At 45.8% G+C, this 25,949-nt stretch overlaps 1 protein-coding gene across 1 annotated transcript in view; it reads right to left on the bottom strand.

The window, feature by feature from the left end:
- Positions 1–25,949, bottom strand: part of BANP (BTG3 associated nuclear protein) — a 110,742-nt gene that overhangs the window by 56,522 nt on the left and 28,271 nt on the right. The window contains exons 7-8 of the mRNA XM_066194747.1: positions 18,963–19,202; positions 5,571–5,738 (exon numbers count right to left, since the gene is read on the bottom strand). Coding sequence (XP_066050844.1) covers positions 5,571–5,738; positions 18,963–19,202 — 408 coding nt within the window. The remainder of the gene's footprint in view (positions 1–5,570; positions 5,739–18,962; positions 19,203–25,949) is intronic.

Genomic DNA, 25,949 nt, shown 5'->3' with positions numbered 1-25,949 from the left:
GTTAAACATAAAAAATGGGAATTATCTTCATGTAACAGGGACAGAAACCACCAGGAAAACCTCAGTGGCATTTCCAGAGGGTAAAAACTCGCATTGGACACGTCACAGATCCATCTTGAGGTTTTCCAGCTGCAGGGAAAAGGATTCTTCTAAACAGAAGAGGCAAGAGGCAAGTAAAAAGGACAGAAACCTTTAATTTTTAGTATCTCTCCTAAATACTCCAAGATTTACTCTGCAAGCACACAGTTCGTTCTGCAGGAATGAGCTTTATCCACTCAGATATTTTAATGGGAATGTTCTTTAATAAAATCAACCATTTAAGGGTTTTTTATATTTTTTTTCCTCCTGTCTGCAAATGTTTGGGCAAGGAGATAATTTTGAGGTTTAGGTCTGAGCATGGGAACTGGGAGCTCCAAACCACCAAGTCAATATTTATTTATTTACTTGCTGAAAAGTTGGGTTGTTTTAACAATTCAGGCAGCTCTGGTTCTGTTGTTAACAAGGCTGGAACACAAAATTCCAGCCACAAATTTCCACTGGAACCAAGGGAAACACAACAAATCCAGGTTTTTGCTGCCTGTTGGTCACACCTTTAATCCCTCCCATCTCAGCAGAGCTTTTGTAATTCCTTAAATGCAGCCTTGGTGCAATTGCAGCTTTTCCAGCAGTGCTGCAGACTGGAATTTGCTGCTGGAATTCCAGGTGGGAATGAGGAATCCCAACTGGCTGAAAAGTGCTGGACATTGTAGAGAAACTGCCCCATCAACCAAATAAAAATGGGGTTTTTTTCCCATTGGCATACCAATGGTTTTGTCGTGACCACTGGAAGGAATGGATATCCTGGAAAAAACCACACCTGAGCCTCTGGATTTCACTTTTTCTCCCATTTCCATTCATTTATTCCTAATATTTGATGCAATTCACTTCAAATAGCATTTTATTGGGATGACTGAGAAAAATCCATGGCTGTCATCTGCTCCTTCAGGGCTCCCAGCAGGATTCCCTCAGGATTTTGAGGAATAAATTCCTTCAGGATTCTGAGGGATAATTTCCCTCAGGATTTGTTCTTTTCCTTCGTGTTTCCCAATCCTTCCCGATGGAATTCAACTGAGCCAAGTTACAACTCGACCTCAGTCAAACCACACCGTGCAAACACAGAATCCTTCATTTGTAATATTTCTTTGCTGATTAAGTTCTGCAGTAAGAGATTATCAAAGAAATAAAACCTGCAGCAGATTTATATTTTATATATCTTTATGATATTCACATATTGAAATACATTTTGAACTGTAAGGCCCGCAAGTCTTGGTTTTTAAGTCATTTTTGGCTTCAGAGGACAGAAATTATTGTGCTTTTTGGAGGTGCAAGAGGAGCCACAGCCTGGATGGAATCCCCCTGGACCTCTCCTATGGTCACCTATAAATAGATTCAAATTTGCCTTCACTGCAACGACCAAAATTGGGTTGGTTTTTTTTTTTTCCCCTCTGTTTTCTTGGATTTTTTTTTTTTTTGTGTTTTTCTCTCTTAAGAAGAAAGAAGATTCAGCCACTTCTAAAAACAAAACATCCTTTATGAGTCCTGTCCTTCCCCTCTTCATCTGGGAGCAGACAAAGGGAATATTTATCCACTTTTCTAAACATTCCCCACTACAAACAAACACAGCCATGAGGAGCACACCCAGCTCGGGGAGAGGAGCTGCCAGCAGGGAGAAATCCCTGGAAACCATCGAGCCTCACATTTCCAATCTGGATTCCTGGAGGATCCCTGGCAGGAGGAGGCACAGCTGAAATTCAGACTGTTCCATGAGTTCCCAAGGGACGTGAACCCTGCGGCGCCACGTTACCCACGGCGTTCCCAAAGAGTCTACAGGCATCTGTGGGGTTCATTCTCAGCTAAAATCACTTTTTAAGGCAAAATCTTTGGTGTTTTCTAATCCATTCCTATTCCTCTTCCTGTTTATCTGCTGAGGATTTTCACTTTCATGGAATGATGGAATTGTTAAGGGTGGAGAAGACCTTTAGGATCATTAGGTCCAGCAGCACCACCATGGTCACCACTGACCACGTCCCCAGGTGCCACATCCATGGGCTACATTCATTTCCTACAAACCCCATGGAATTCCAGAGGCTGGGAGAGCTCGTGTTTACAAAAAGCACCTTCTGGAATCTCAATCCCAGGTTCTGCAGCTCTCAAAGTCCCATCAGAACAAAACCTCAGAGGTTTCCGAAGGAATTCAGAGGGTTTTGTTCACCTGAGAGGCTGAGAACAATTTGTGCCACCGCCACCACCCCAAAGGAGACCTTTAAAAACCCATCCTGCCTGTGGTGAGAAATGAAATGATCAGAAAAATCAAGGCAATATCCCAACTGTTTGCCAAGATCCATCCCCTACAATTCATGAGGTCTGGAATTGCGGTTTTGAACCTCGAAATGACAGGTGGATCTCTTGATTTATTCAATTAAAACACACCTCACACTGCAGAGTGGAAGTGCCCCGTGGGATTTTTGGATAATTCCAGGGGTGGAGACCCCACCCCTGCCCTGGAGAAACTATTCCCATCTTTCCATGAAGGAATTTTTTCCTGATCCCAACCTGAACTTCACCTGGTGCAACTTTAAGGCCATCTCCTCTCCTCCTGTCCCTTGTTCCCTGGGAGAAGGGACAGATTCCACAGCAGGAGGGATTCACACTTGGGAATTCTGGAATTAAAAATTGTTTCCCTGGTGCCCCCAGAGCTCCACCCTCACACCTCTCCTCACAATGCATCTCCTCGTTGTAGTGCCAGCAAGGGAAGGGTAATGGATGGATTAACCGTCCCCAAACCCCCAAAAAAGCAGGAAAAAAACGTTCCAGAACAATGGAAATAAACCTGTGAACCATCACCACCCCCTGCCTCAGCCCCCAGCTGGGTGGAACAGCTTTGAAGATTTGGCTGCACATCCAGTTTTTCATGTGACACCTCAGCACGGGCCTAAATCCACACAGAAATCCCAAAGTCAGGGAACTAATTAAAAATTCCAACATGGAAAACTGTGATAACAGCTTGAAGGATCGGAAAAGAAACGAAGAAGAAAGGAAGAAGGCACTTTTCAATTAATCCTCCTCCCAAAGCCCTCATTTCCTACAGCATTCCCTGCACAGATTCCAGCCCTTTCCAAAGGAATATCCATGAAATGATCGTGGCAGCCACGTGGGATGTCTCTGGTTGGGAAAAAACGTGGGGGAAACAAACTTGAGGTACTAAAATGTTGGCTCCAAGAGTAGAGCAAACCACAGCAATCAACACCTCCTCTCCAAAAAAAAAAAAAAAAAAAAAAACAAGGCAATGGATTCAAGCAAAAAGGAAGGGAAAATCAGGAAAAGCAACTTCAGCCTGAATTTAACAGTCAATGAAGTGGAGAAAAATCTTAATTAACATCTCTGGGGGGTGAAGGACAAAGAAAATCCATTTGTGTTTTCCCAGCAGGCTCCCCAGGCATGGTTTTCCCTGCAGGTTGATGCCCCTTGAACACCAAATCCCAAAGCCAAAGCCTTGGAGGGTCTGTGGGCTCGGCCTCCTGCTCTGCTGTCGTTTCCAGAGTGAATTTTTTCCATGGGATGAACAGAGCAGAGAGGAAATCCTTTGTCACTTTTCACCAGGCTCCAATCAAAGCCACGTGCTCCAGGAACTGGAAATCCCAACAAGCAGGAAAAGCCTGAAAACTTTGGCATTTCCAGCAAGTGCAAAAGGAGGGAATTTGAACAGCAATCCTCTTGGGATGCAAAGAATTCAGAATTGTTCATTGTGTGTGAAATAATTATTTTTTAAAAAAATTTAAAATCCCAAATAAATGAGGTTGGAAGTGGCCTCTGGAGATGATTAATCCAATGTCCAAGGTGGCTCCAGCAGGATCCCCTGAGTGTCTGTGCCCCCTCTGTCCCCACAGCACTGCTGAAATCCCAAAGGTTTGGGGATGGTTTGGGTTGGGAGGGACTCCTTGCACAGCCCAGGAGTGAATTCAGATGGTTTTGGACCCATGGAACATTTTACAAATAAATCAATCTCGTGGAAGCCAGAGGAGAAAAAAAAAAAAAAGGATTTCAGCTTAACCACAACAAGGAACCCACCCAAACTCCTGATCCTACAACCTTGAGGAGGCAGGAACCCACTGACTGGGAGTTTTACAGCTCTGCAGGTGTCTCCAAACCTCCAAAACAGATGAAAGATGAATCATTTGAATAAGAAACCTCAGCAGCACTCAAGGAGTACAGGCTAATGAGCACAGGCTGTAATATCCACCTACTGCTGCCTTCTTATCCTGAAATACTGATCTGCTGAAAGACCGAAAGTAAAAATCCCATCAACAGAGAGGGCTTATGGTTATCATTACATTGATTGGTTGTTTTAATTTGAGAATTTTGGACGAGATCCCCCTGTTCCAGCACATAAAATTTTCCATTGAAAGCAGATTTTGTCATTCTTTGCATGAGATACAGTGGTTAGTGTTAACATGCAACCAAAAATTTTATGCAGGCAAATAAACTGACTTCCTTTCCTTTGGGCTGCCTTCCAAAGCCCTGTTTTTAATATCTAATGTACAAATGTCCCAGAACAGTGCTTTATATTAAAAGCCTGAGCCAGAAATGTCCTCAGAGAACGCTCCTGAGGTCAGGATTTTTTTTTTATTTGTTATCCAGGCCTCTCCATACCTAGATGGAAACACAGGATCACCTACAGCACATCTCGTGTCTGCAGAGGAAAACGCTTCAGGGACGGCATTTAGCACGTCCCACTCAATGGTGTGAACACCCTGGGAAGGATTTACTCACTTGATTCCTCTCAGGAACAACCGTGAGGAGATTTGGATTCTCTACTCAAAGAACTGAGCGGGGTAAAAAATACAAAACTCCAGCAACAAAGCTGCAGGAGCTGAATCCGGGGGGGTGGACAGAATGCAGGGTTAGGGGGGATTTTGGGAAGGAATTCCTGGCTCTGAGGGTGCTGAGGCCTTGGCACAGGATCCCAGAGAGGCTGTGGCTGCCCTGAGGACTGGCTTTAAAATTGGGAATTGAACTGGGAATGTCGTGCACTGTCAGCTTGAATTATTCCCCACTTTTCACTGGGAGCTTCTGAGGGGTTTGGATTTTCCTCAAGCACCAACACTCGATAGCAAAAAACCACCTGAAAAATCCATTATTTGCCCACCTACAAAAGAGGGAGATGGATTTTTATAGGGACAGCACAAGGGCAATGGCTCTAAACTGACAAAGGAAAGGGTGAGGTGGGATATTGGGAAGGAATTCTTCCCTGTGAGGGTGGGGAAGGGACTGGGATGGAATTCCCAGAGAAGCTGTGGCTGCCCCTGGAGCCCTGGAAGTGTCCCAGGCCAGGCTGGAATAACCTGGGATAGCTGAAGGTGTCTCTGCCCATGGCAGGGGTGGAATTAAATGAACTTCAAGGCCCCTTCCCACCCAAACCACTCCAGGATTCCACATTCTCAGCAAAGCCAGGCAGCCAAAAATTCAGATCCAGGCACCTTGGAAACCAAGAGGGATTTATTATTTGGGGAGGGGGAAGGTTTGTTTTTTACCTGAGCCGCTGTAGGAGGAGGATGAGGGTGTTCTCCTGGAGAAGCTTTTCACCGCCAGGCTCTGCCCTCTCTGTTTCCTCCTCCAGGCTGTCCTGCACTTGGAGTCGATGCTCTGCTTGATGCGGTACCAGTCCGACTCTGTGATGCCAAATTTGTAAAACAGGTGGCCTGGAATGATGGAAAAAAAAAGGGAGATAATAACCCAAAGATTCAAACCTAAAACCTGGAGTTTGCAGAAAACACGGAGAGGACACAGCCAGTCCCACACACCAGCTCTGTGCCTGTGCAAAGACCACCCTCCCCAAATGCTGAACAGGGAGGGGTCTCACCAAAACTCAGAGGTTGTTCACCTGCACAGCTCTGGAAAACTGTGTAAAAAATTCTGTAAAAAACACTGTGATTATTAAAATTCTGCTCAAAATTAAAAAAATGCCAGCAGTCCATGGAATTTTATCAGCTGCCCTCAGATGCGTGGCAGCTGCACTGTTACGTCCAGGCTAAGAGGAGGATCCAGCACTCCAGAGGCAAAGCTGCATCAAGGATTGTTTCTCACTGATAAGTCTGATGGTAGAAGTACAAAAGTGCCTCCTGCTGAAGTAGGAAACCGCATGAAACTCCCTATAAAGAAAAATAAATGGACCCTTTTAAAGCTCAGCTCAGAATTGATCCAAATCCAGTAAAAAAACAGAGCTCAGAGTGAGGATCCTGTGCAGTTACTCCCAGAATTCAGCATTTTAAGAGCCTCAGGATGCACTTTGCAGCCCTTGGTGCTAAATTGCCAAAGTGTTCCATAAACACAGGAGGACTGGCTTTAAAATTGGGAATTTTGCTGGGAATGTTGCGCACTGTCAGCTTGAATTATTCCACATTTTCACCATTTCGCTGGGAGTTTCCGACGGGTTTGGATTTTCCTCAAGCACCAACACCTGACAGCAAAAAACTTCAACCCCCCACAGCTGAAGAATAAAAAAAAAAACACCTGAAAAATCCATTATTTGCCCACCTACAAAAGAGGGAGATGGATTTTTATAGGGACAGCACAAGGGGAATGGCTTTAAACTGACAAAGGAAAGGGTGAGGTGGGATATTGGGAAGGAATCCTTCCCTGTGAGGGTGGGGAGGGGCTGGGATGGAATTCCCAGAGAAGCTGTGGCTGCCCCTGGAGCCCTGGAAGTGTCCCAGGCCAGGCTGGAATAACCTGGGATAGCTGAAGGTGTCTCTGCCCATGGCAGGGGTGGAATTAAATGGAATGAAAATTAAATGAATTAAATCAAATTAATCAAATGAACTTTAAGGTCCCTTCCCACCCAAACCATTGCGGGATCCTCTGATTCAAACCCCCCAAATTCAACCAGAACTCTCTGAACATTTAATATGTTAATGCTCTAAACTTTCAGTACTGGAAAATTCAGAGGAGCAACACTGAGCCAGCCAAGGCTGCCAGAGATGCCTTCACTCCACAGGACAAAGCTTCAAGAATCTCTAAAATTCTCATTTTCCTTTCCCTACCCAGCAAAGTAAAATAATCTTTTCCACTTTCCCACTTACTGGGCTTTCCATCTTCCCCTCAGCTGGGCTCCTAATCCTGGGAAGGACTTGCTTAAGCTGTTGTATATAGAACCTAAAGAGCAGGATATGGGCTGCTCCTGCAAGACAAATGATTTGAAGCCTGGAGCCACAAAATTCCAGGTTTGCACAAACCAAAAGCTCTGCAGTTTCCTCCGCATTACAAATGAGCCTGAGATCTGCAGGCTCTGCCAGAGCCAAGTGGAGAACTGGATCTCCTGTGGCATCATTTTTTAAAATGAAATTTGGTTTTTTCAATGCTTTAACGTTTTGTTGTTGTTGTTGTTGTTGTTGTTGGAGCAATTTGAAATAAAGGAGAGAACACACAGGAAGAAAACACTGGACCCTCAAATTTAATTCAAAAGTGCTTTCAAGTCCCCAAGATTTCTCACTCTGAAGTGACAGCAAGAACTCAGAGAACTTCACAGCCCAGTGTGGTATCTCCAAAATGGGAAAGGAGGAAAAGGGGCTGAAATTCCCATTTGCTGCTGTGCAAGTTTCCTTTCCACAGGTGTGAGCGAAAGCAGAGCAAATTCTGGATTTAACCCCTGGGCCCACACTGCTCAGCCCCAGCCACTCCCAGAGAAAAGCCCAGCAATGTGTGCGGGGGTGCCCAATAAACCCAGATGTGTCTGAACTCTGAAAACACCAGCACAGCCTTGGAGGAAAAGAGAAAGTCCATATTTTACTCATAACTGCATTTTAATGGTTTTCATGGTGTGTCAGTGGCTGCACTGCAGGCGGAGAAAATCCCAGGGAAAAGCTGCCTGGCTGGGAATTTGAACTGTTCCAGTGTAATCATTGGATATTCCAGGATGCCACTCGATTTAATCTGTGGGATATTCTGATTTAACCCATGGAATACTCCAGGATCCCACTTGATTCAAGGGGAAGGGAAGGGAAGGGAAGAAGGGAAGGGAAGGGAAGGGAAGGGAAGGGAAGGGAAGGGAAGGGAAGGGAAGGGAAGGGAAGGGAAGGGAAGGGAAGGGAAGGGAAGGGAAGGGAAGGGAAGGGAAGGGAAGGGAAGGGAAGGGAAGGGAAGGGAAGGGAAGGGAAGGGAAGGGAAGGGAAGGGAAGGGAAGGGAAGGGAAGGGAAGGGAAGGGAAGGGAAGGGAAGGGAAGGGAAGGGAAGGGAAGGGAAGGGAAGGGAAGGGAAGGGAAGGGAAGGGAAGGGAAGGGAAGGGAAGGGAAGGGAAGGGAAGGGAAGGGAAGGGAGTCTAGATGGGATATTGGGGAGGAATTCCTGGCTGTGAGGAACAGCTGCCCAGAGAAACTGTGGCTGCCCCTGGATCCCTGGAAGTGCCCAAGGCCAGGCTGGACTAACCTGGGATGATGGAAGGCTGGGATTGAAAACATTTTAAATCACTTCAGCCCAACCCATCCCATGATTCTCCCTGATTCTCCAACTGATCATTAAGGAGTGTGATAAGGAATGGGCAGGAACTGCTGGCAGACACCTCCACCCCCATGGAGAGAACAAGCTCCAGGAAAACCATGGAAAACAGACAACAACCTCACCAGGACAGGAGCAGACAGGAGATTTTAGGCTACAGAGCCCCTAAACCACCAGGGACAGATTTTCCAAGCCAGGCATCCTCACTTCTTTCCCCGAATTCATGAAATCCCCAGTTGCTGTCAGGGTGTCAAACTGGGCTGGACAAGCAGCGCTGTTTGCAGAAGATCTTTCACCACAACTGCAGACCCAGCCACGTGCAAATCAGGCCTGAAAAATCAACCCTAAAGCACAAAGATAACGGATAAAAAAACCCCAAATGAATTTCAGATGTCAAACCTGTGCCGTTGCTATCACAATCTAAAACCTTGTTTTACAACCAGACACTTCCTAGCAGGAAAAATCTCGACCTGAAGGCAGCGGAGGAGTTTTGAAGCAGATAAAAAAAAAAAAAAAAAGTTCCCCAGTGGCATTAAAACCATGATTTTCCTGCAGGAGAGAGAGAAATCCCCCAAACACGTGCACACAATAGCAGAGAAGTGGAGCGTGCTGACTCTGCTCCTTGTCCACAAATGATTCCAGGCAGGAGAGCTCCCAGCTGCCTCATTCCCAGCATCTCCAGCACCAAACCCAGGCAGAGGAGCAGGATATTGGAAATGAGACCTCTCACTTGGGGGAAATTCATTGGAGAGAAAAGACAGCCATGCTCAGGGAGAAGGGATTTGAGGGGTTTTGTTTTGTTGGGTTTTTTTTTTTTTGGATCATTTGCTCTCAAAAAGCTGCATCGAACATTTTACAGCAGAGCATCCACGAGCTACGGAACAACAGAGCAAAAAAAATCCAGCCGGGAATATAAATCAGCACTTGGAGCAAAAGAGAAGAGTTTGGAAGATGGATGCTCATAAAAGGAGAGTAATGTACAGGATTTAGATGATTTAAGACTGGCTGAGTGTGTTTTTAGTGATCTTTTCATGAATGGCGCCTCAAAAAAAAAAAAAAGGTATCCATAGTTTTAAACAATAAAAGCCCAAAGTTTGCTTTTTTTAGGAAGAGGGAACCTCATTTCCTGAACGAAGCTTTCCATCAAAAAAGACACCAGAGACTCAAAAATAATTCAGTGATTTCATCAATTGCAGGAGTTTGGGTGATTTCTCCAGACAGAGAGATCCTGGCTGCAGCCTGGGAGACAAAAAGGGCTGCAAAGAGAATTCAAGGAGCCACAGGGGGGGAAAAGGGGAAATCGAGGATCAGCATTCCAGTCTTAGCAAAGGAAAAGCTCAGGGAGAAGGCAAAAATCAGGAAAATCCAAGTCAGCTTTAAAAGGCAACAGGTGCACCACGCTGAACCTGGATCAGAGACACAGGCACAGATCCGGGGGAGTTCCATTGAAATGAAAAAGTGCAACACAAGCAGGGCTGAAATAAATCTTGCTGTGGTTCTTAAAGGAAATAAAAACTAGGAGATGCAAAAGGAAAAAGAAAAGTTTGGAAATACAAAGCAAAACAAGCTCGGAAATGCAATGGAAAAAAAAGATGTGATTTGGTACAAACACAGAGGTGGTGTCTGAAATCGTAATTTTGGAGGATCTGCTGGAGAAAATAAGGAGAGAAAGGGCTGGGGTTTCCTAAAAACCAGGACTAATTATAAACTAAGAAAATCCCAGGAAAAGCAGGAACACCTGAGGAAGGAATCCTCTCCTTCTGAAAGGTCACAAGTCAGGGGGCAGACAAAGCAATCCCCCCAGGGCAGGAAACTGAAGAGAAATCCAGTGAAGAACAAACTGAGGAGGAAGAGAAGAGATTTGTGAGATCAAAACCTGACATGAAATATTCCATCCTGAATTCATGAATTCCATCCTGAATTCCATCCTGATCTCAGCTCCTAAAAAATCAAACTCCACGTCAGGAGTGTCGTTTGCACACTCCCAGTCTGTGCTGCTTCCCATTCCCCAGGAATCACAGATTTCCTTGGAAAATTCCAAGGTCAATCAGCATTTTTCATGGACTTGGCTGAGCTGGCCCAGAAATTCCTGCTGGTTTTGGTGCGTTCGGAAAGGTTTGGGAAAGGGCAGCACAAAATCCAACAGCCTTGTGTATAAAATACAAAAATATTTATATTAAATACAGAATCCCAGCAGATTTGGGTCACTGCTCCTTCACTTTCCGATTCCCTCTAATTTTTAAAAGCTAAAGAAAAGCAGCAGGATGGGGAATTCATCTTAAAGTGATGGACAGAATCCTTTTTAATTGACAGGAATATGATGGATCCTGCAAGAAACAAAATCTCCCTGCTCAGAGAGGAGAAGGGGCTGATTTTTTGGGGCTTTGTCTCCCAAAATTCACTTTTGTTCTCAGCAGGGTCATACATTTGGAGTCTTTTTGATTAAACCAAGAGCACACGACAGCAAAATCTGCTGCTCCAAACACTGAGGGAGCAGAGAAAAAGCTGAAACACTCTGGAATTCCTCCTTGAGCCTTCAGGCTTCGATTCTCCAAACCTCATCCAGGGCTTGCCCTGCCCAGATTGAAATGGTTGGAAACCAGGAATTGTTTGTTTGACAGCTGGGGGGGAGGATCTCCACAGCTGAGAGGAACTTCCTCCTGCTAAATCCGGGATATTTGGGTTTGGGATACAGGAGGGGAGGGATGGCAGAGCCTTGGAGGCTCCTCCAATGTCACCTCCCTGGAAAATCCAACCTGTCACCAAAAAATCCCTTTTCAGCACATTTCCACACCCAAAAAGAGACAGGAGGAGCTGCTGGGAACTTGAAGGGAGGGAGGAGGGAAGGCAAATTCAGCTCCCAAGTCATCACTCTGCTCATTAATATTTATTGAGGGAATTTGTCTGAATATTTCATCTTTAACAAGCCACAGATTCGGAGGAGACATGAAAATTGAAGTTCTTTTAAATGCCTTTGTTCTTTGAATGAAAAGAAACCCTACCAGGAGTTTTAAAAATGAAAAATTAATGTTAATTAGGATCTAGAATCTCCAAACTCCACCAAGGAATCCTGGTCCAGAGCAGGAGAGCTCCTACACTCAGTCACACCTCAGCAGCTCTCTGTAAAAGCAGCCAGGCTATTTTTACCTATTTTACAGCCAGCAGAACCTGCTTTATTCTCAATTATTCTCAAGCATCAGCATTCAAATATTGCCATCTAGTGGGGTGTCAAATCCCCAGTGTGGCAGGAAAAGCTGGGTTTTTATCTGCTCCTGGGTCTGCTCCATCCCAACTCCCCACAGGACACACCCAAGTGCTCCGAAAGACTCCGGAGCTGCAGGAGCACAGAGGGGCTGGGGGATTAATGAATCCCTGCAGGATGAAGTAATGAATCCCTGCAGAATGAATTAACGAATCCCTGCAGGAACAACAGAATATTTGGGGTGTTCCTGGAACTCCACGTGTTACGGAATTCCCAGAGGGATCCTTCAATCCCTTTCCTGACGGTGACAGAACTTCCACAGCTGTTCAGTAACTGAGTACATTTGGTAGAAATTAATCAATCAACTCTGCAAGAAAACAATTCTGGACCAAACAGAGGGTTTATAATCTGAAAAGAGAAAACTCTTCCTGTTCTCTGCTCCAGCCTCGCACCAGGTCCCAAGTTACACCAGAGTTGCTCCAGTGTGACAAATGGCATTTGCTTCTATTTTGTTTCCATCATTTAAAAAGAAAAAATCCACATTTATCCCTACATTGTCCCCCATTTTTAAAAGACAACAGCTGCAGCAGAAACCTTCCCAAAGAGCCCATCCTCAAACTACACAACTTGCCCTTTTTTTTTTCTTTCTGCACTCCTGAAACAACACTTAAAGCCCCTGAAAAAAGCTGCTTCCAGCTGCCTCTCCAGCAGCGCAGACCTGCGCGCTTCAGCACGTACTTGAACTCGGCCTGGCCAAAAGGGAAAAGCACCGAGGGGTGGAAGGAGCGTGGAAACAGATGGGCCAAGTGACCTCATGGGTTCATTCTGTGTTCTCTGGAGAGCCCAGGAGCGAGCAGTGCCTGACTGCACATCGCACGCAGCCGTGTTACACAGGGCGCGTCACACTGACAGCCTCCACTGCCGCCTTTCCAAGGGTGGAAAATTCAATTCCTCACTCGCCTAATGCAAGGACCACGAGAGAAGTGTGAGGAGGAGAGAGAAAACACATCAGTTATTTTCTTCCCCCAAAAATTGCTGCTTGCTTTTTTTTTTTTTTCCAGTTTATTACCAGGGACTGGCCAGGGAAATAATTGAAATCAAGAGAAGTGCCCAGGAAAGAAGCAAACTCCGAGTCCCAGCTGAAAGCCAGGCCAGCGTTGATGCCATGGATGAGAACTGTGGTGCTGAGATAAACTCACTGGGTTCTCCCATTATCTTCTTGCCTGGCCTCAAAAGAGGTTATCAGTGGGCTGCATGTGGCAGCATTTAATTGATTCACAAAGCAGCAGCTCTGTGCAACTGGAGCCACGCTCGTGCAGCTCTGAGGGAGACAAGGCAGCAGCACCAGGCCCTTCCCCAGGGGAAACAGAAATTAAAGCTCTTCAGAGAGGAGAAAAGCCCAGCAGAGAGGATTTCTTTCACTTCTTGCTTTTTAAAAGATGTGCAGAACTCTCAGACTTTGCTCTGAGGAGGAGAAGAGCTCAGCAGCTCTGCAGAGTCTCCCTGGTTTTGTCCATAACAGGTCACCACTCGTGGCCTTCCCAAAAAAACCCAGCCCAGCTCTCCAGGGGGAGCAGAGCGCAGGTCCTGAGCAGCACAAAGCTCAGCAGGACCTGCCCAGCTTCCCTCATCTCCCCCAAAATCGGGCAAACTCAACCCTTCAAGCTCCAGTGAAGCCTGTCCTTCATCCCCTGGAGCCACCCAGAGGAGGGGAAACGTCCCTCAGCAGCTGATGTGAGCAGCCTGGAGCAGTGCAGAGTGTCCCAGCTCATCCAGGGGCTTGGGGAGGACGCATTTCAGTCCCTTCCAAAGCAAACAGTTCCAGGGTTCTGTGATAACACCACAGCAACAGCCTGAAGCCACTTTTCATTTCCCAAGAACTCCAGCCCGTGCTGTTCAGCACTGGGAGAAGAAAATGTTGGCAAAAAGGATTTCCAGGGACCACAGGATTAGCTCATCCATCAGACACAAAACCACAGGACTCCTGTTCAGGCTACCAGAGCTGGGAAGAGGAGTTCTCATCCTGGAGCCACGAGGAAACAGCAGCTGGGCTCAGCAGCTCAGGGATCCTCAGGAAATTGCTGGGCTGAGCTCTGCCACTGCCCCAAACCTCCAGAGCATCCCTGGGCTGATTCCTGAGGGAGCTGGGCAGGGCTTGGAACAACAATTCCCGACATCCAAATCACAGAAACCCATCCATTTCTGGTGCTGATGAAACGTTAAAGACACGGGACAAAACGCCAGTCGGGATTGTTTTCCTTCGGGCTCTCCAGCAGGAATCCAAGGCTTTGGATCCACCTCTCCAAGTGCAGCATGGAGGTGTGACACTTTTAAACCATGGGATGTTATTCGATCCTCCGTCAGCCACTGACTGGTGGGATATTCAGAAGTGAGACACGGGAAAGGCCAAAATTATAAACAGGAAATGAAAGGAAGGCAAAGCAAATACGCTGGAAAAGCATGCAGATATTTGGAAGGAAATGAGGGGGAAAAAAAAAAAGGAAAAAATTGGTAGAGTTAATAAAAATGCAGTAATAAAAAAACGGCTTTTGGGAGTGGGAAAGGGAAAGAATAGAAAACCCTGATGACATTTTGGATTTCTAATGCACGTCCTCAGTAATTGCAGTGTTCGTTTAAAGCACCTGAAGGGAGACAGGAGCTGCAGAGAAATGATTTCCCAGGGATGGAAGGACAGGACACAGGGAACGGTGGGATTTTGGGAAGGAATAATTCCCTGGGAGGATGGGGAGACCCTGGAAAGGATTCCCAGAAAGGCTGTGGCTGCCCCTGGATCCCTGGAAGTGTCCAAGGCCAGGCTGGACAGGGCTTGGAGCAACCTGGGACAATGGATGGTGCCCCTGCCCATGGATATATATAAATATAAATAAAATATAAATACAAATGGCCCAGGATTCCATGATAAACATCCCATAAAGCAGCACCAGCCTGGAGTGCCCCACAAAACCAGATCCTCTGCAGAGAAACATCCCAGCTCGGCTCATCCCTGAGAACCTCCTGCCCTTCCTCCAGCATTTCCAAGCAGGCTAATCCTCGAGGAGGACAGAAATGTGATATATTTGCTGTTCCTCCTGCCTTGTTCTTAAGCTCCAACCCTCCATGAGAAGCTGGAGCAGCAGTGCTGAGCTCCCCACACGTTTTCCACGCCGCCAGTGGCAGCTTCACCCGGCCCAACCTGCCTGGGCTGTGGGCAGGAATATTTACATTTCTGATTTCTCTCCCCATACATAAACTCATCCCACTGCCATCCATTCCACAGCCAAATGTGTTTCCTATTAAGCAGCCGTGTGTGGGCTGCAGCTCCAGAGCTGGTGTGTGGATTTCTTTTGGGAAGCAGAGCCAGTGTTTAATTCCATTTGGCCTCTGCTTGAGGACACAACTCCTTTCAGAGTGTATTAACATCTCTTTCAACTCCTGCAGGAGGAAAAGTGCTCCCATCCCTACTGGAAGCGATGTTTTATAGAACAGGAGCACCCATGCTTTGACTGGAGGGAGGGATTTCTTGCGTTCCTGCATTTTAAAAAAGTGAAGTCGTTTGGGATTCGAAGCAGAAGATGCATCGTTCAGGGTTAAAAGATCAGATTTTATCACGAGGGATTCTCAGCTAAACACTTAGTTTTGTGGTATTTGAAAGACAGGGATGTAATCTGGATGAAATTAAAGGGAAATGGGAAAAATTCACCCAAATTTTTCACCACAGGTTCGTCCCCTCTGTGAGCACTGCAGGGTTTGGCTGGGGGATTTATGGGTTTGACAATCCCGTCCCTAACAAGAGTTATTCCCATGTGCATAAATAATTCCCTGAGCAACAGATGCTGTCTGGAGGCAAAATAGGAATTTTGGGGTCCAATAGCACAAGGGCACAGGTTCCACTTACTGCAATTCATGAGTTTGGATCCCCTTCCTCCACCCAACCACAAATTCTGCATTAAATTTGCAGGTTCTGATCTTCCGTCCTCTTGGAATAATTAACCAGAACTGATAAAAAAGTGGGAAAACCATTGGTGAGAGTCTGCAAAAACTCCTGTGCAGAGGAAGAGGCTTGCACAGAAATAATACACAAAGCTACACACAATAATATATCAAATATGTGTGTATATAAATATATAAGTAACTAATGTGATTTTGTTTTCATTTAGTTACTTTGATTATTTTGAAGAACAAGAACTGCTGATAAATTTGCTTTACTGAGCTTCAGAAATCCCCTGTCCATTTTTTCCAGCATGCCATGGAAAAAAATCATCTTTTCTATTACACCATTCCTTCTAACTGCAAAATTCTGAATTTGGGAATCTGTTTTTTTCCAACTGAAATTGCTGTGAAATCTCCACAAAGAGCCAAACCCGTATTTTCTGTTAGGCAAAGAAAATTACAACTGAGGATGTTCTTGGATCGTATTTCACCAGCAAAAGTCTCCATTTTTAGCAGGGCTGAGGTAATGAGCTATTTAATGACAGAGATTGTGTTTAAATCATTCTGGTCTCTTGCCCAAAGAACTCTCCTCAGTACCACTGCCACCCCACAAGCAAATTCCTACCACAAGTGAAATTTTAGACTTCCAAAGATAAACTTCCCTCTCTTCTTGTGGTAAACCTTGTGCAGAGCATCGAGAATTTTCAATAAACACACATCTCTTAATTTGCTATACTTGCTGCATTATTACACCAAATACTTTCTCTATTAAATACAGATTTGCTGGGTGTTTTTCTTATAGAAAAAAAAAAAAAAAAGGAAGAAGAAGAAGGGATGGAATATCTTTCCACTGACAAACTGCAAGAAACTTGAAACGAAAGGAAAAATAAAATCTTTTCTATTTCTTGGGCTCCTCTGGCTGTGACTGGCACGGGCCAGGCTGATGACATTGGGTTTAATTCATTTCTGTTTGAATTAAGTCATCAAAGCAGGACTGCTCAGAGCAGGAGCAAATCCCACAGTGGGGACCAGCCCTGAGGGGGTTCCCATGCCAGGGAAAATCAGGTTTGGGGTGATTTTTCTGGGAGAACACTTCAGGGATGAAAAGCAGATGTGTGTGGATGGGGAAAGGGGATTTGGGATGGCAGAGCTCTTCCCAGGCAGGGAGCACAGGGCTGGAATCGTGGCACACACAGACTCAGCAGGAGTGAGCAGGGGCACAACCTCCAGAGCTGAGTGCTCCACATTCCTCACCAGGCTGCTGCAATCCAATTCCACTCCCACTTAATTACTCCCAGTGATGACATATCAGGTTATGAAGTGAAATCATCATTTCTGGACCACTGTTCTCACTGCTCCCCTTGCTGCTCCATCAAGTTCTCGTGTGTTTTCTTCACTGGTTGCCACAGGATTCTTTGTCCTTGCTGGCAGCAAATCCCCAGAAGCATCAACATTTCACTGCCCAAAGCAGTCTTCTCTGGCCAGATCCACACAGGGTCTATTTTCTCCAGAAATCCTCAGTTTTTTATGGCCTGGCTCCCAAAAGAAAACAACAGAGCAGCCAACAGTAGGAAGGAATGAAGCTGTTTCAGATACCTGGATCCCAAACCATCCACCAAAGTCAGGCACTGGCTGCTGCTCATGATCCCCCGCTCTCACATCTGTGCCATTCCAGACCTTCTCCAGCTGCAGGGATCACTTCCATAATCCAGTCTCTTCACGGTCAGAAATGCCTCACAGAAATGACATAATCCCCAGCCTGAGCACTTGGTCACATGGACACATTCCTTCCCCATGCTCACATTGGCAAACGTCTCATCTTCCTCCACAGCCACTTACAAACTGACCCATGTGATTTGTGCTCCCAGATCTAAGGGATGGGAAAAGAACTGCCTGGCAATTGCTTTAACACTGGAGCAAGATCCATTTCTTAGTGTTTCTAAAAGCTCTCAATGAAAATCCGTGTTTCAAAAACATCACTGACGCTGATGAGATCAGCAGACAAAATGGGTTTGAAGATCAGCATTAATAAGAATTATTATCTCTCTTAAAAATACAGATTTAATGGGTTTGTAGAAGAAGCCTGAAGTCTTCTTCTTCAGGAAAATAATGTAGCAAAAATTACCCTAATGCAGCCACCTGAGTGGGTTAGATTGGGTTTTCAATTTCCCCAAAATAGCCTGAAAACCACTGGAAACAACAGCAGATAACAGGAATGAGTTTCCTGCCATCAAAAACCCCCATTCCCTTTTCTGTAACTATCACTTCTTCAACCCCAGCCCAAATAATCCCTTGCTGACCCATTCCTAAGCCTTACCTAGAGTTTCAAATTGCCAATTCCATACAAAACTCACCAGAAGAACAAATTATTCCCCCTGCAGATGTGCTGGGGACCTACACAAACTGTGACTATAAAGAATGTTGTAACAACAACTCCTGGTTTATCAGAATCCAGCTCAAGGATCACTCCTGGGCCTTCCCAGACTCCCCAGCAATCCCAGCCTGGCCCTGGGAACACTCCTGGAGCTGTGGCAGCCTCAGGGCTGCGCCCATTCCCTGATTCCAGTGCTCAATCACCACCTGGCAGAAGAAACTTCTCCCCAAATCCTGGTTCTGCTAGTTTCTTGGAAAGAAAGTACAGGGAGCAAACTTGGCTGCCCTCAGTGCGTTCACTAGAATTTGCCACACCAGAACACGACGCTCACGTCCAGATTCCTCTTTTCATTTCAGACCAGTGGCTGTGCCTTTGTTCTGAGTGAAACCACATTGGATTCCTTTTAAATTAACAAATATCGTGCCTTTAACGCAAATAATATCAGTTCCCAGCTTAAATAATCCAAGGACTGGTGCACATGGAGCAGACAGAAATCCATCAGCATCCTGCGTGTTCCTGCTGTGAACACACGGATTTTATGACCCTGAGATTGCCAACTTTTCCCATCACAATCTCAGCAAGTCTTTTGGAAAAAGAGACATAAATGGGAAGTCAACAACGACGGCTCAAGACCATGCTGGTTTGAGCACTTGAGCAGTATTGAAATTTGCGTTACTTATTATTTTTACAATGTTTACTACACTCGCAGCTGGCGGTTGCAAAGAAGTTGAAATTCAAAGACTGAGGAATTTCTGGTGAACACCCACCAACTGAAGTAAACCAGCCCATTAGGATTTCTTCCTAAAAACCCCTAAACTTTCTTCATAAAGAAACAAACACCATGCATCAAACACACTCTTTAAAACACCATCTCACACCTCCCTTGCTGCCTCATCCACGCGCTGAGAACTCCCGCCTTTCACTCACAGCGAATCCCGTAGATCATGAGAGGATCCAGCTGCTTCTTGCCGTGCTTCCCCTGGCCCGAGAGGTTGGAGATGGCCTGGATCTCCCTGTGGAAGAGGTAATCCAGCAGGGTCAGGGCCATCTTCTCGGCCGTGCGGCAGTTGGTGCTGATGTGCAGCATGTCGGCGGGCGTGATGGGGCAGCGCACCCGCATCTCGGGGTTGTTCTCGTCGCCCAGCCATGTCCCGTTGGGGTAATCCTCTGAAACACACAGTGGGGACAGGCTGAGCAAGGAGGCAGGCTCAGAGCACTTCTGGAATTTGCAGCATCTCCCCCCCGCTCCCAAGTTTGCTTCCTGGTATCTGTGAGCAGATCCCAGCCGAGCGCAGCGGGATCGCTGCTGAGAGGAACAAACCCAAATTCACCCCAACACCGAGCAAAAATTATTGTTGTTCATGTCCTGGCCCACACAGGAACTGCTGCAGCCAGTCCAGGTGTCCAACTCGCTCTCAGAGATCTCTTTTATTGAGAAACCACTCCAGGCCCGGTGGTCTCACCTCCTAAAAGTGAAGGTTGCTGCAGCTCTGGGATATTCTCAAAGCACTGCAAATTCCAAGCAGCCAACAGCTTTGAAACCTTGTTTTTTCCCCTACCCCAAACCCATGAGATTAAAACAAGGCTAAGCAAGGTTAGAGATTTAAGAAATTATAATCAATAGTGGACACTGACTTGCTGAATCATTTAAAAGGAGTACATCAAGCAATGACAATGATTTAGGATGTAACCAGACATCCCAAACAAAATTTGGAGTTTTCCTCATATTTACTGGCTACATTATTTTCTAAATAATAGTTTCCCAAGGAACAGGCCCAGCAGAAGGATAATTAATCAGTCACTAATCATCTTCCCTCTTACTCAAATACAAGACCATCAGTAGCACAGCTATACCCACCTACACACACACTCAACATATTAAGAAGCTTTTTTATTTCTTTCCCAGTTTCTCAGTTTGGGGGGGGGGGGGGGGGGGGGGAAAGGAATACTAGGGATCTATTTGAATAAATAAATTAAATTAAAATGAATACTAGGCCCTCACTTCAATCAACCCGTGCAGACAATGCCAAACGTTGATGGATTCAAGAATAACCAAACACTTGAACAGAGCTCAGGACCAATCCCACCTCGAGTGGAGGATGGAACAAACAGCCAAGGATGAGACTCCCATTCCAGACATAAACCAAATTCCAGAATTCCTCACCCTGCTAATAGGAACTGGGCAGAAAACACTCCAGCAATATTTCAGTGTCCACTGACAGGGACCATTTGGATTTGATTTCCGTGTTTGCTCAGCTCCGTGGAGTAAAACAAGGTTTGCTGACTGAGGGGTCACTCAGCCCTTCCACAGAGAGCTTTACAGTAATTTATTGTGCACAGCTCTCAGTTACAATTACATTAATGGCTTTTCTTTCATTAAGTGATCTTAGAGCAGAGTTTTGTGATACAGAGTCCCCAGTTCCTGGTTTCCACAACCCTTCCAGTCCCCACAGAAGGTGACAGAGCTCAGCTCAAACAGGTTCTCACTTCACACAGAGCAGGACCCAGAGCGAGCAGCAGCTGGATTTCCAAACCCTGCCCTGGGCTTTAGCAGACTACAGGCCAGAAGAACTCAATAAAATATAACATGAAAGCAACTCCAAACGCTCCAAACTGCTTTTGCAGCACGACCTTTGGGTTGAGTCACCCCACACGCCGGGGCTGAGCTTACAGCGATGAGTAATGACAGGATGAGGCCAACGTTGGATTGTGTAATCCTGATTTATCACTGAGAGCAGCTGATTATCAGCACAAACACAGCCACACAAACCAGGGAATGGTTTGGGCTGCAAGGGACCTTAAAGATCATCTCCTCCACCATCCCAGGCTGCTCCAAGCCCTGGCCTCGGACACTTCCAGGGATCCAGGGGCAGGCACAGCTTCTCTGGGAACATTCTCTGGACCTCCCCACCCTCACAGGGAAGAATTTCTTCCTAATATTCATATATGGATTCATTTTATATAACCTGCAAGGCAAACTCTTTATTGTTGATGTATGCAGCAACTCATCCCTCCAACTTTTTGCCTGCCGAAATCAGAACTTCGTGCCCTGTCCTGAATATATTTTTATACGCTTGCAAATTGTTTGTATTTTTAAAGTATTTTTTTAATTTAATCCTTTCCTTTTTTATCCTGAGCCAGGATAGGTCACACTGGCTGCTTTCTGCTCCCCGAACCAGGTGCCATCTGAAAAATAAAGTGGTTTGGATGAGCTGTGCCTTGTTTTGCATGCCACTGTGTCTGGCCTCACCACAAGTCTGGTTACCATTATCAGGGAAAACAACAGGCTGTTCCTCAAGATAAATGGACTGGGTTAGAAAAATTTGGGCTGATCTGGAGAAGCAAAAAACATCTTTGGATCAATGTGTACGTTTCTCAAAGAAATTCTAGGAAGCCTGAATAAATTACCCTGCAGCCTATCACAGCCTCAGTGCCTCACAGCTCGCAGGATTGCTGGTGGATACAGGAATTTTTATTCCACATGGAACACCTTTTGCCTGCAGACTTTTTTGACAAACGTTGTTAACCTACATGAACCAAAGATTTTGTTCAATTTGCAAAATCCTCTCTTTTTTTTTCTGCTGGCACAGAGTCCAGAACATACTGTTTTTACCACATGCAACTGTTCTTTTATTACTCCCAGCCTGGAAAAAAAGACATTATCTTGTTATTCTGACCTACGACCACAATCCCCCCCCCTAAATTATCTCTTGCATTTTCCTCCTGCTTTCAAAGTTTCAACAGAAAGGGAATTTATTTTATAACCATTTTGCATTAAGCGTGACTGAAGTTAACCATGAATCCACTGCAGCTCCGTGAGGGCACAGAAAGCTGAATTATTCCTTCTTTTAGATCAAAATCATTCCTGCCAGGCTGCCAACACATCTGGCACTTTGCAGGGGGAGCAAACACAGGATTGGCACCCAAAAATCTGGCGGGAAGAGGAAATCCAGGGCCAGTTGTGAGGGAGGCACAAATGCCCTGAGCTCTGGTGTGGAGGAGAATGGATAAGGAAGGAGAATGGGAATGGGAATGGGAATGGAAATGGGAATGGGAATGGGAATGGGAATGGGAATGGATGGAAATTCTCCCTGAACAAAGAAACACATAAAGACTATTGACTAATTCTGGATCATTGGAGGCTCCCAGCACTCAGACATCCTTTAATGCATGTGGGATGGTTCTTTAGGTGTATTATCAGGCTCCAGAGGTGATATTTGGGTGGAATCTGGGGGTTATTTAGTGCATGCTCTGTAAAAGCCAGAATCCAACCCCAGCACTGCACAGCCAGACCCTGCTGCTGCTCCTTCAAGACTTCCAAAAGCTCAGAAAATGTGAGCTGGGGAGGAAGAGAACAGTCAAAGAACACACACACTCCCCTTCAACTCAGCAAAGCACAACTGCACACACTCACCTGGAGCTCAGCTCATCACACACCCTCTCATTTTGCCCTGTTTTTCTTTAATTAACTGAGGAAGAACTTCATTCCCTGGAGGGTGGCAGAGCCCTGGCACAGCTGCCCAGGGAGGGTGTGGACACGGAGAGATCCCAAAGCCACCTGGATGCGTCCCTCTGTCACCTGCTTCAGGTGTCCCTTCCGACCCCAACCATTCCCTGATCCTGTGGATTTTCCCAAGGACCCTGCTGCCCTCTGAGGGGAAAGGTGCTTCCTTGCCTTTTTTACACCAAATATTAGATCAGCACAGCAGTGGCTCCTGATCATTCCTCCTTGCAGCGCAGAAAGTCCTGCCAGCTTTACCAGACTCCCTCCCTGCACTCACAGCCCCATTTCCACCACACACCAGTTTCCAGCTCCTCCTCAATGCTCTTTTCTCAATAATCCACCTTTATCTCCATTCTACTGAACCCAGTTTGCTTTTCAGTGCTGGTTTTTGACTCTTTTTTGCTGCATTTCTTTTCTCTCCCAGCACTGCTGACCAGGGACGTGCTGGGGGCTGCAAACGAGGAATTCTCTGGGAACAAGAGGAGCCACTTTGGGGTCAGCAGCAAGAAAAGCCCTGTCAAGAGGACAAAAACCAGACAGGGGCTGCTCTGGCCGTGCTCTCCCACCCAGGGAAGTGACAAACACTGAGCTGTTACATTTTTCCATCGGGATGCTCAAAAGCAAAGCCAGGCTCTGCTCTCTCCCCAGGAGCTGTCAGTCATTCCTTTAAAACTACAGAAAACAAAAGGAAACACCTGCCCACAGAAATACTGGAATTAACATGTTCCATCACTCCAAGAAGTCGTGTTTATTTTCCCTCTCAAGGCTGGGTGCAAAGTTGGCAGTGGCAGCAAAACGCCGGTAGGTGCAGAGAGGCAGAAAGATGAATTAATCTTTAAGAAAATTAAAATAACGCCCCAAAAAAACAAACCCTAAGCTACAAAAATAAACCTCCATTTCTCGAGAAATTAAATAATGCGTTGGCTGATGTATAGAAGATTCAACATCAGCATCATGTGGAGCGTTGGAACGAGATGAGCTTCAAGGTCCCTTCCAAGCCAAACCATTCCACGATTCTGTGATCTTTTAACGAGCTCCTGTCAATTAGCAAGAGTTCACAGGGGCAGTGATTAATTGGCAGAGGCTCCAAAGCACTGACTTCATTAATTAAAAATCATTAAGTCTGTGGGAGGGAGGGACAAGCAGGCTGTAAATTCACCTCCAGATCCAGCAGTGGGATTGAAAGCTGTGCTAAAAGAAAGGTTAAAGAGCTTTAAAGTCACATTCAGCAAAACCCAGCTCAGCCCCTGGGAATTCTGGCTCAGGAACAACACACACGGCCTGGGCACAGAGCTGGAGCTTTTCACTTGACTCTTCTTGTGTGGGGGGGAAAGAAAGGCTTCATTTCCTTGTGAATATCAAAGAAAAATCCCAGAATCATGGAATGGTTTGGCTTGGAAGGGACATTGGAGATGATCCAGTTCCAGCCCTGACACCTTCCACTATCCCAGGGTGCTCCAAGCCCCATCCAACCCGGCCTGGGACACTTCCAGGGATGGGGACAGCCACAGTAAATCGCATTTAATGATTTTTTTGGAAGTCTTCTCTGGGAAATCCATCCCAGGGCCTCCCCAATCTCACAGGGGGAGGAATTCCATCCCAGTATCCCACCTAAGCCTGCCCTGTTCCAGTAGAAATCCAGAAGAACAAGTCCCAGCTCACTCCCAGGCCCCTGTGCATCCAGGACCAGGAGCTATTTTGGGAACAATCACAGGTTCTTCAGCCTCAGCACAACATCAGTGAGGTCACTTGTTGGTTAAGAATTAGCCTCAGTTCTGGTGAAATCCAAGAGATTCCCTTAGTTTATGACTCATGGAAGGATGTGATCAGATTAAAAGTTCTGATAAAAAAGCTCCAAATAAAATTCCGAAAATTAAAATCCATGGACTCAAAGGGCTTTTTAAAAACCTTGGAAAAACGTGTTTCATGTCAGAAAATCAGATTTCTAATTTGGATTTTGCCCTTTTCTCCTTGTTTAGTATATCTTTGTTAAATTTGGGTGGAGGTGGGCCAGTGTTAACTCCAAATGTCCCTGTGGCAGACACCTGCAAGAAACTTGTTCATCTGCTGGCTCCCAATAATTGAAAAAAAAAAACCAAAAAAACCAAAAACCCAAAGCAATTCAATTTTTAAAATTTTCTTTGGCTTTCACAAGTCCTGAAACCTCATCAGTGTCTCCACATCGTTTTGTTTCGGGGCACCAAAGGTTCACTCCTGCTCTGCTCCAGCTCCTCACTGTGCCTGGCCTGAGGAGCTTGGCAGGAAAGAGCTCCAAGTGCTCATCCCACGTGTGAGATCTGATCTTGAGCTGGAAAATCCTGTGCACAGATAAGTCTGGGCCATGGACACAGAGCTGCTTGGATCCCCATTTGGAAAGCAAATCCGGAGTGCTGTTTAATGCTGCTGTTATCAAATGACTGCTCCAAATGCCAAGGCGAGGAGACAAGACGTGACTGAGGAGTTTTCTCTGGAAAAAACATCACTCAGCCCTTCATTAACACCCAGGGCAGGGCAGACTCCTCTGAGCTGCTCCAAAAATCCATGTTTACATTTCAGGATTCTCTGCACCACAGACTGGAGGGACAGGACACAGGGAATGGTTTCAAACCAGGGTTCAATGGGAAGGAATTCCTCCCTGTGAGGGTGGGGAGGCCCTGGGATGGATTTCCCAGAGAAGCTGAGGCTGCCCCTGGATCCCTGGAAGAGTCCAAGGCGAGGCTGGATGGGGCTTGGAGCCACCTGGGTTGGAACTGGATGGGCTTTAAGGTCCCTTCCCACCCAAACCATTCCATGATTCAACATCTTCAGAGCAATGAAGGCCCCAAGAATTGATCCACAGATGAAGTTCTGTGCAAGGGGGATACTCAAGACCAGCTGCAGCATTTCAGTGTGGGGAAATCCAATTCACAATCCGCAGAACTTTAAAAAGTGCACAAGAACTCTGGAAACCGCCAGAAAAGAATCTCAAAATAACTGAACAGACCAAATTTTCCTTCTCTTACAGCCCTAAAGGTGCAAGTGCAGTGGGTGCAAACTGAAGAGGAAAATAACATTGGGCCATCACATCCATCCCATGCAACCATTATAAAAGAAACCATTATGAAATAAATCACTGTAAAAGAAATTTCCTCATGTTCAGAGTGCAACCCTTAATGGCTCTCCCACTCCTAAAGTGTATCAGTGAAACTAAAAAAGCTCTTTGTTCTGCACAAGACACTGAAGTGTACAAAGCTCATTGTTTCCAAGCCTAATTAGAATGTCCACAATTAAATAAAATGCGCTGCTGTGTTTGAAGTGAGAAGATGCTGCACTCCAAACCTCACAGTGAGAACACATGGCATGCCAAAATTAACTGGACTTTAAAAAACACATGGAATGAAGTCACAGTGTTCAGTCAGCAAAAAAAACAG

This window comes from Chamaea fasciata, unplaced genomic scaffold (assembly GCF_029207755.1).
Source record: "Chamaea fasciata isolate MVZ Bird 193981 ecotype frontalis unplaced genomic scaffold, bChaFas1.0.hap1 SCAF_12, whole genome shotgun sequence".
Classification (NCBI taxonomy): Eukaryota; Metazoa; Chordata; class Aves; order Passeriformes; family Sylviidae; genus Chamaea; species Chamaea fasciata.
The sequence above is the reverse complement of the archived record's forward strand: the minus strand, read 5'-3'. Positions and strand labels throughout refer to the sequence as shown.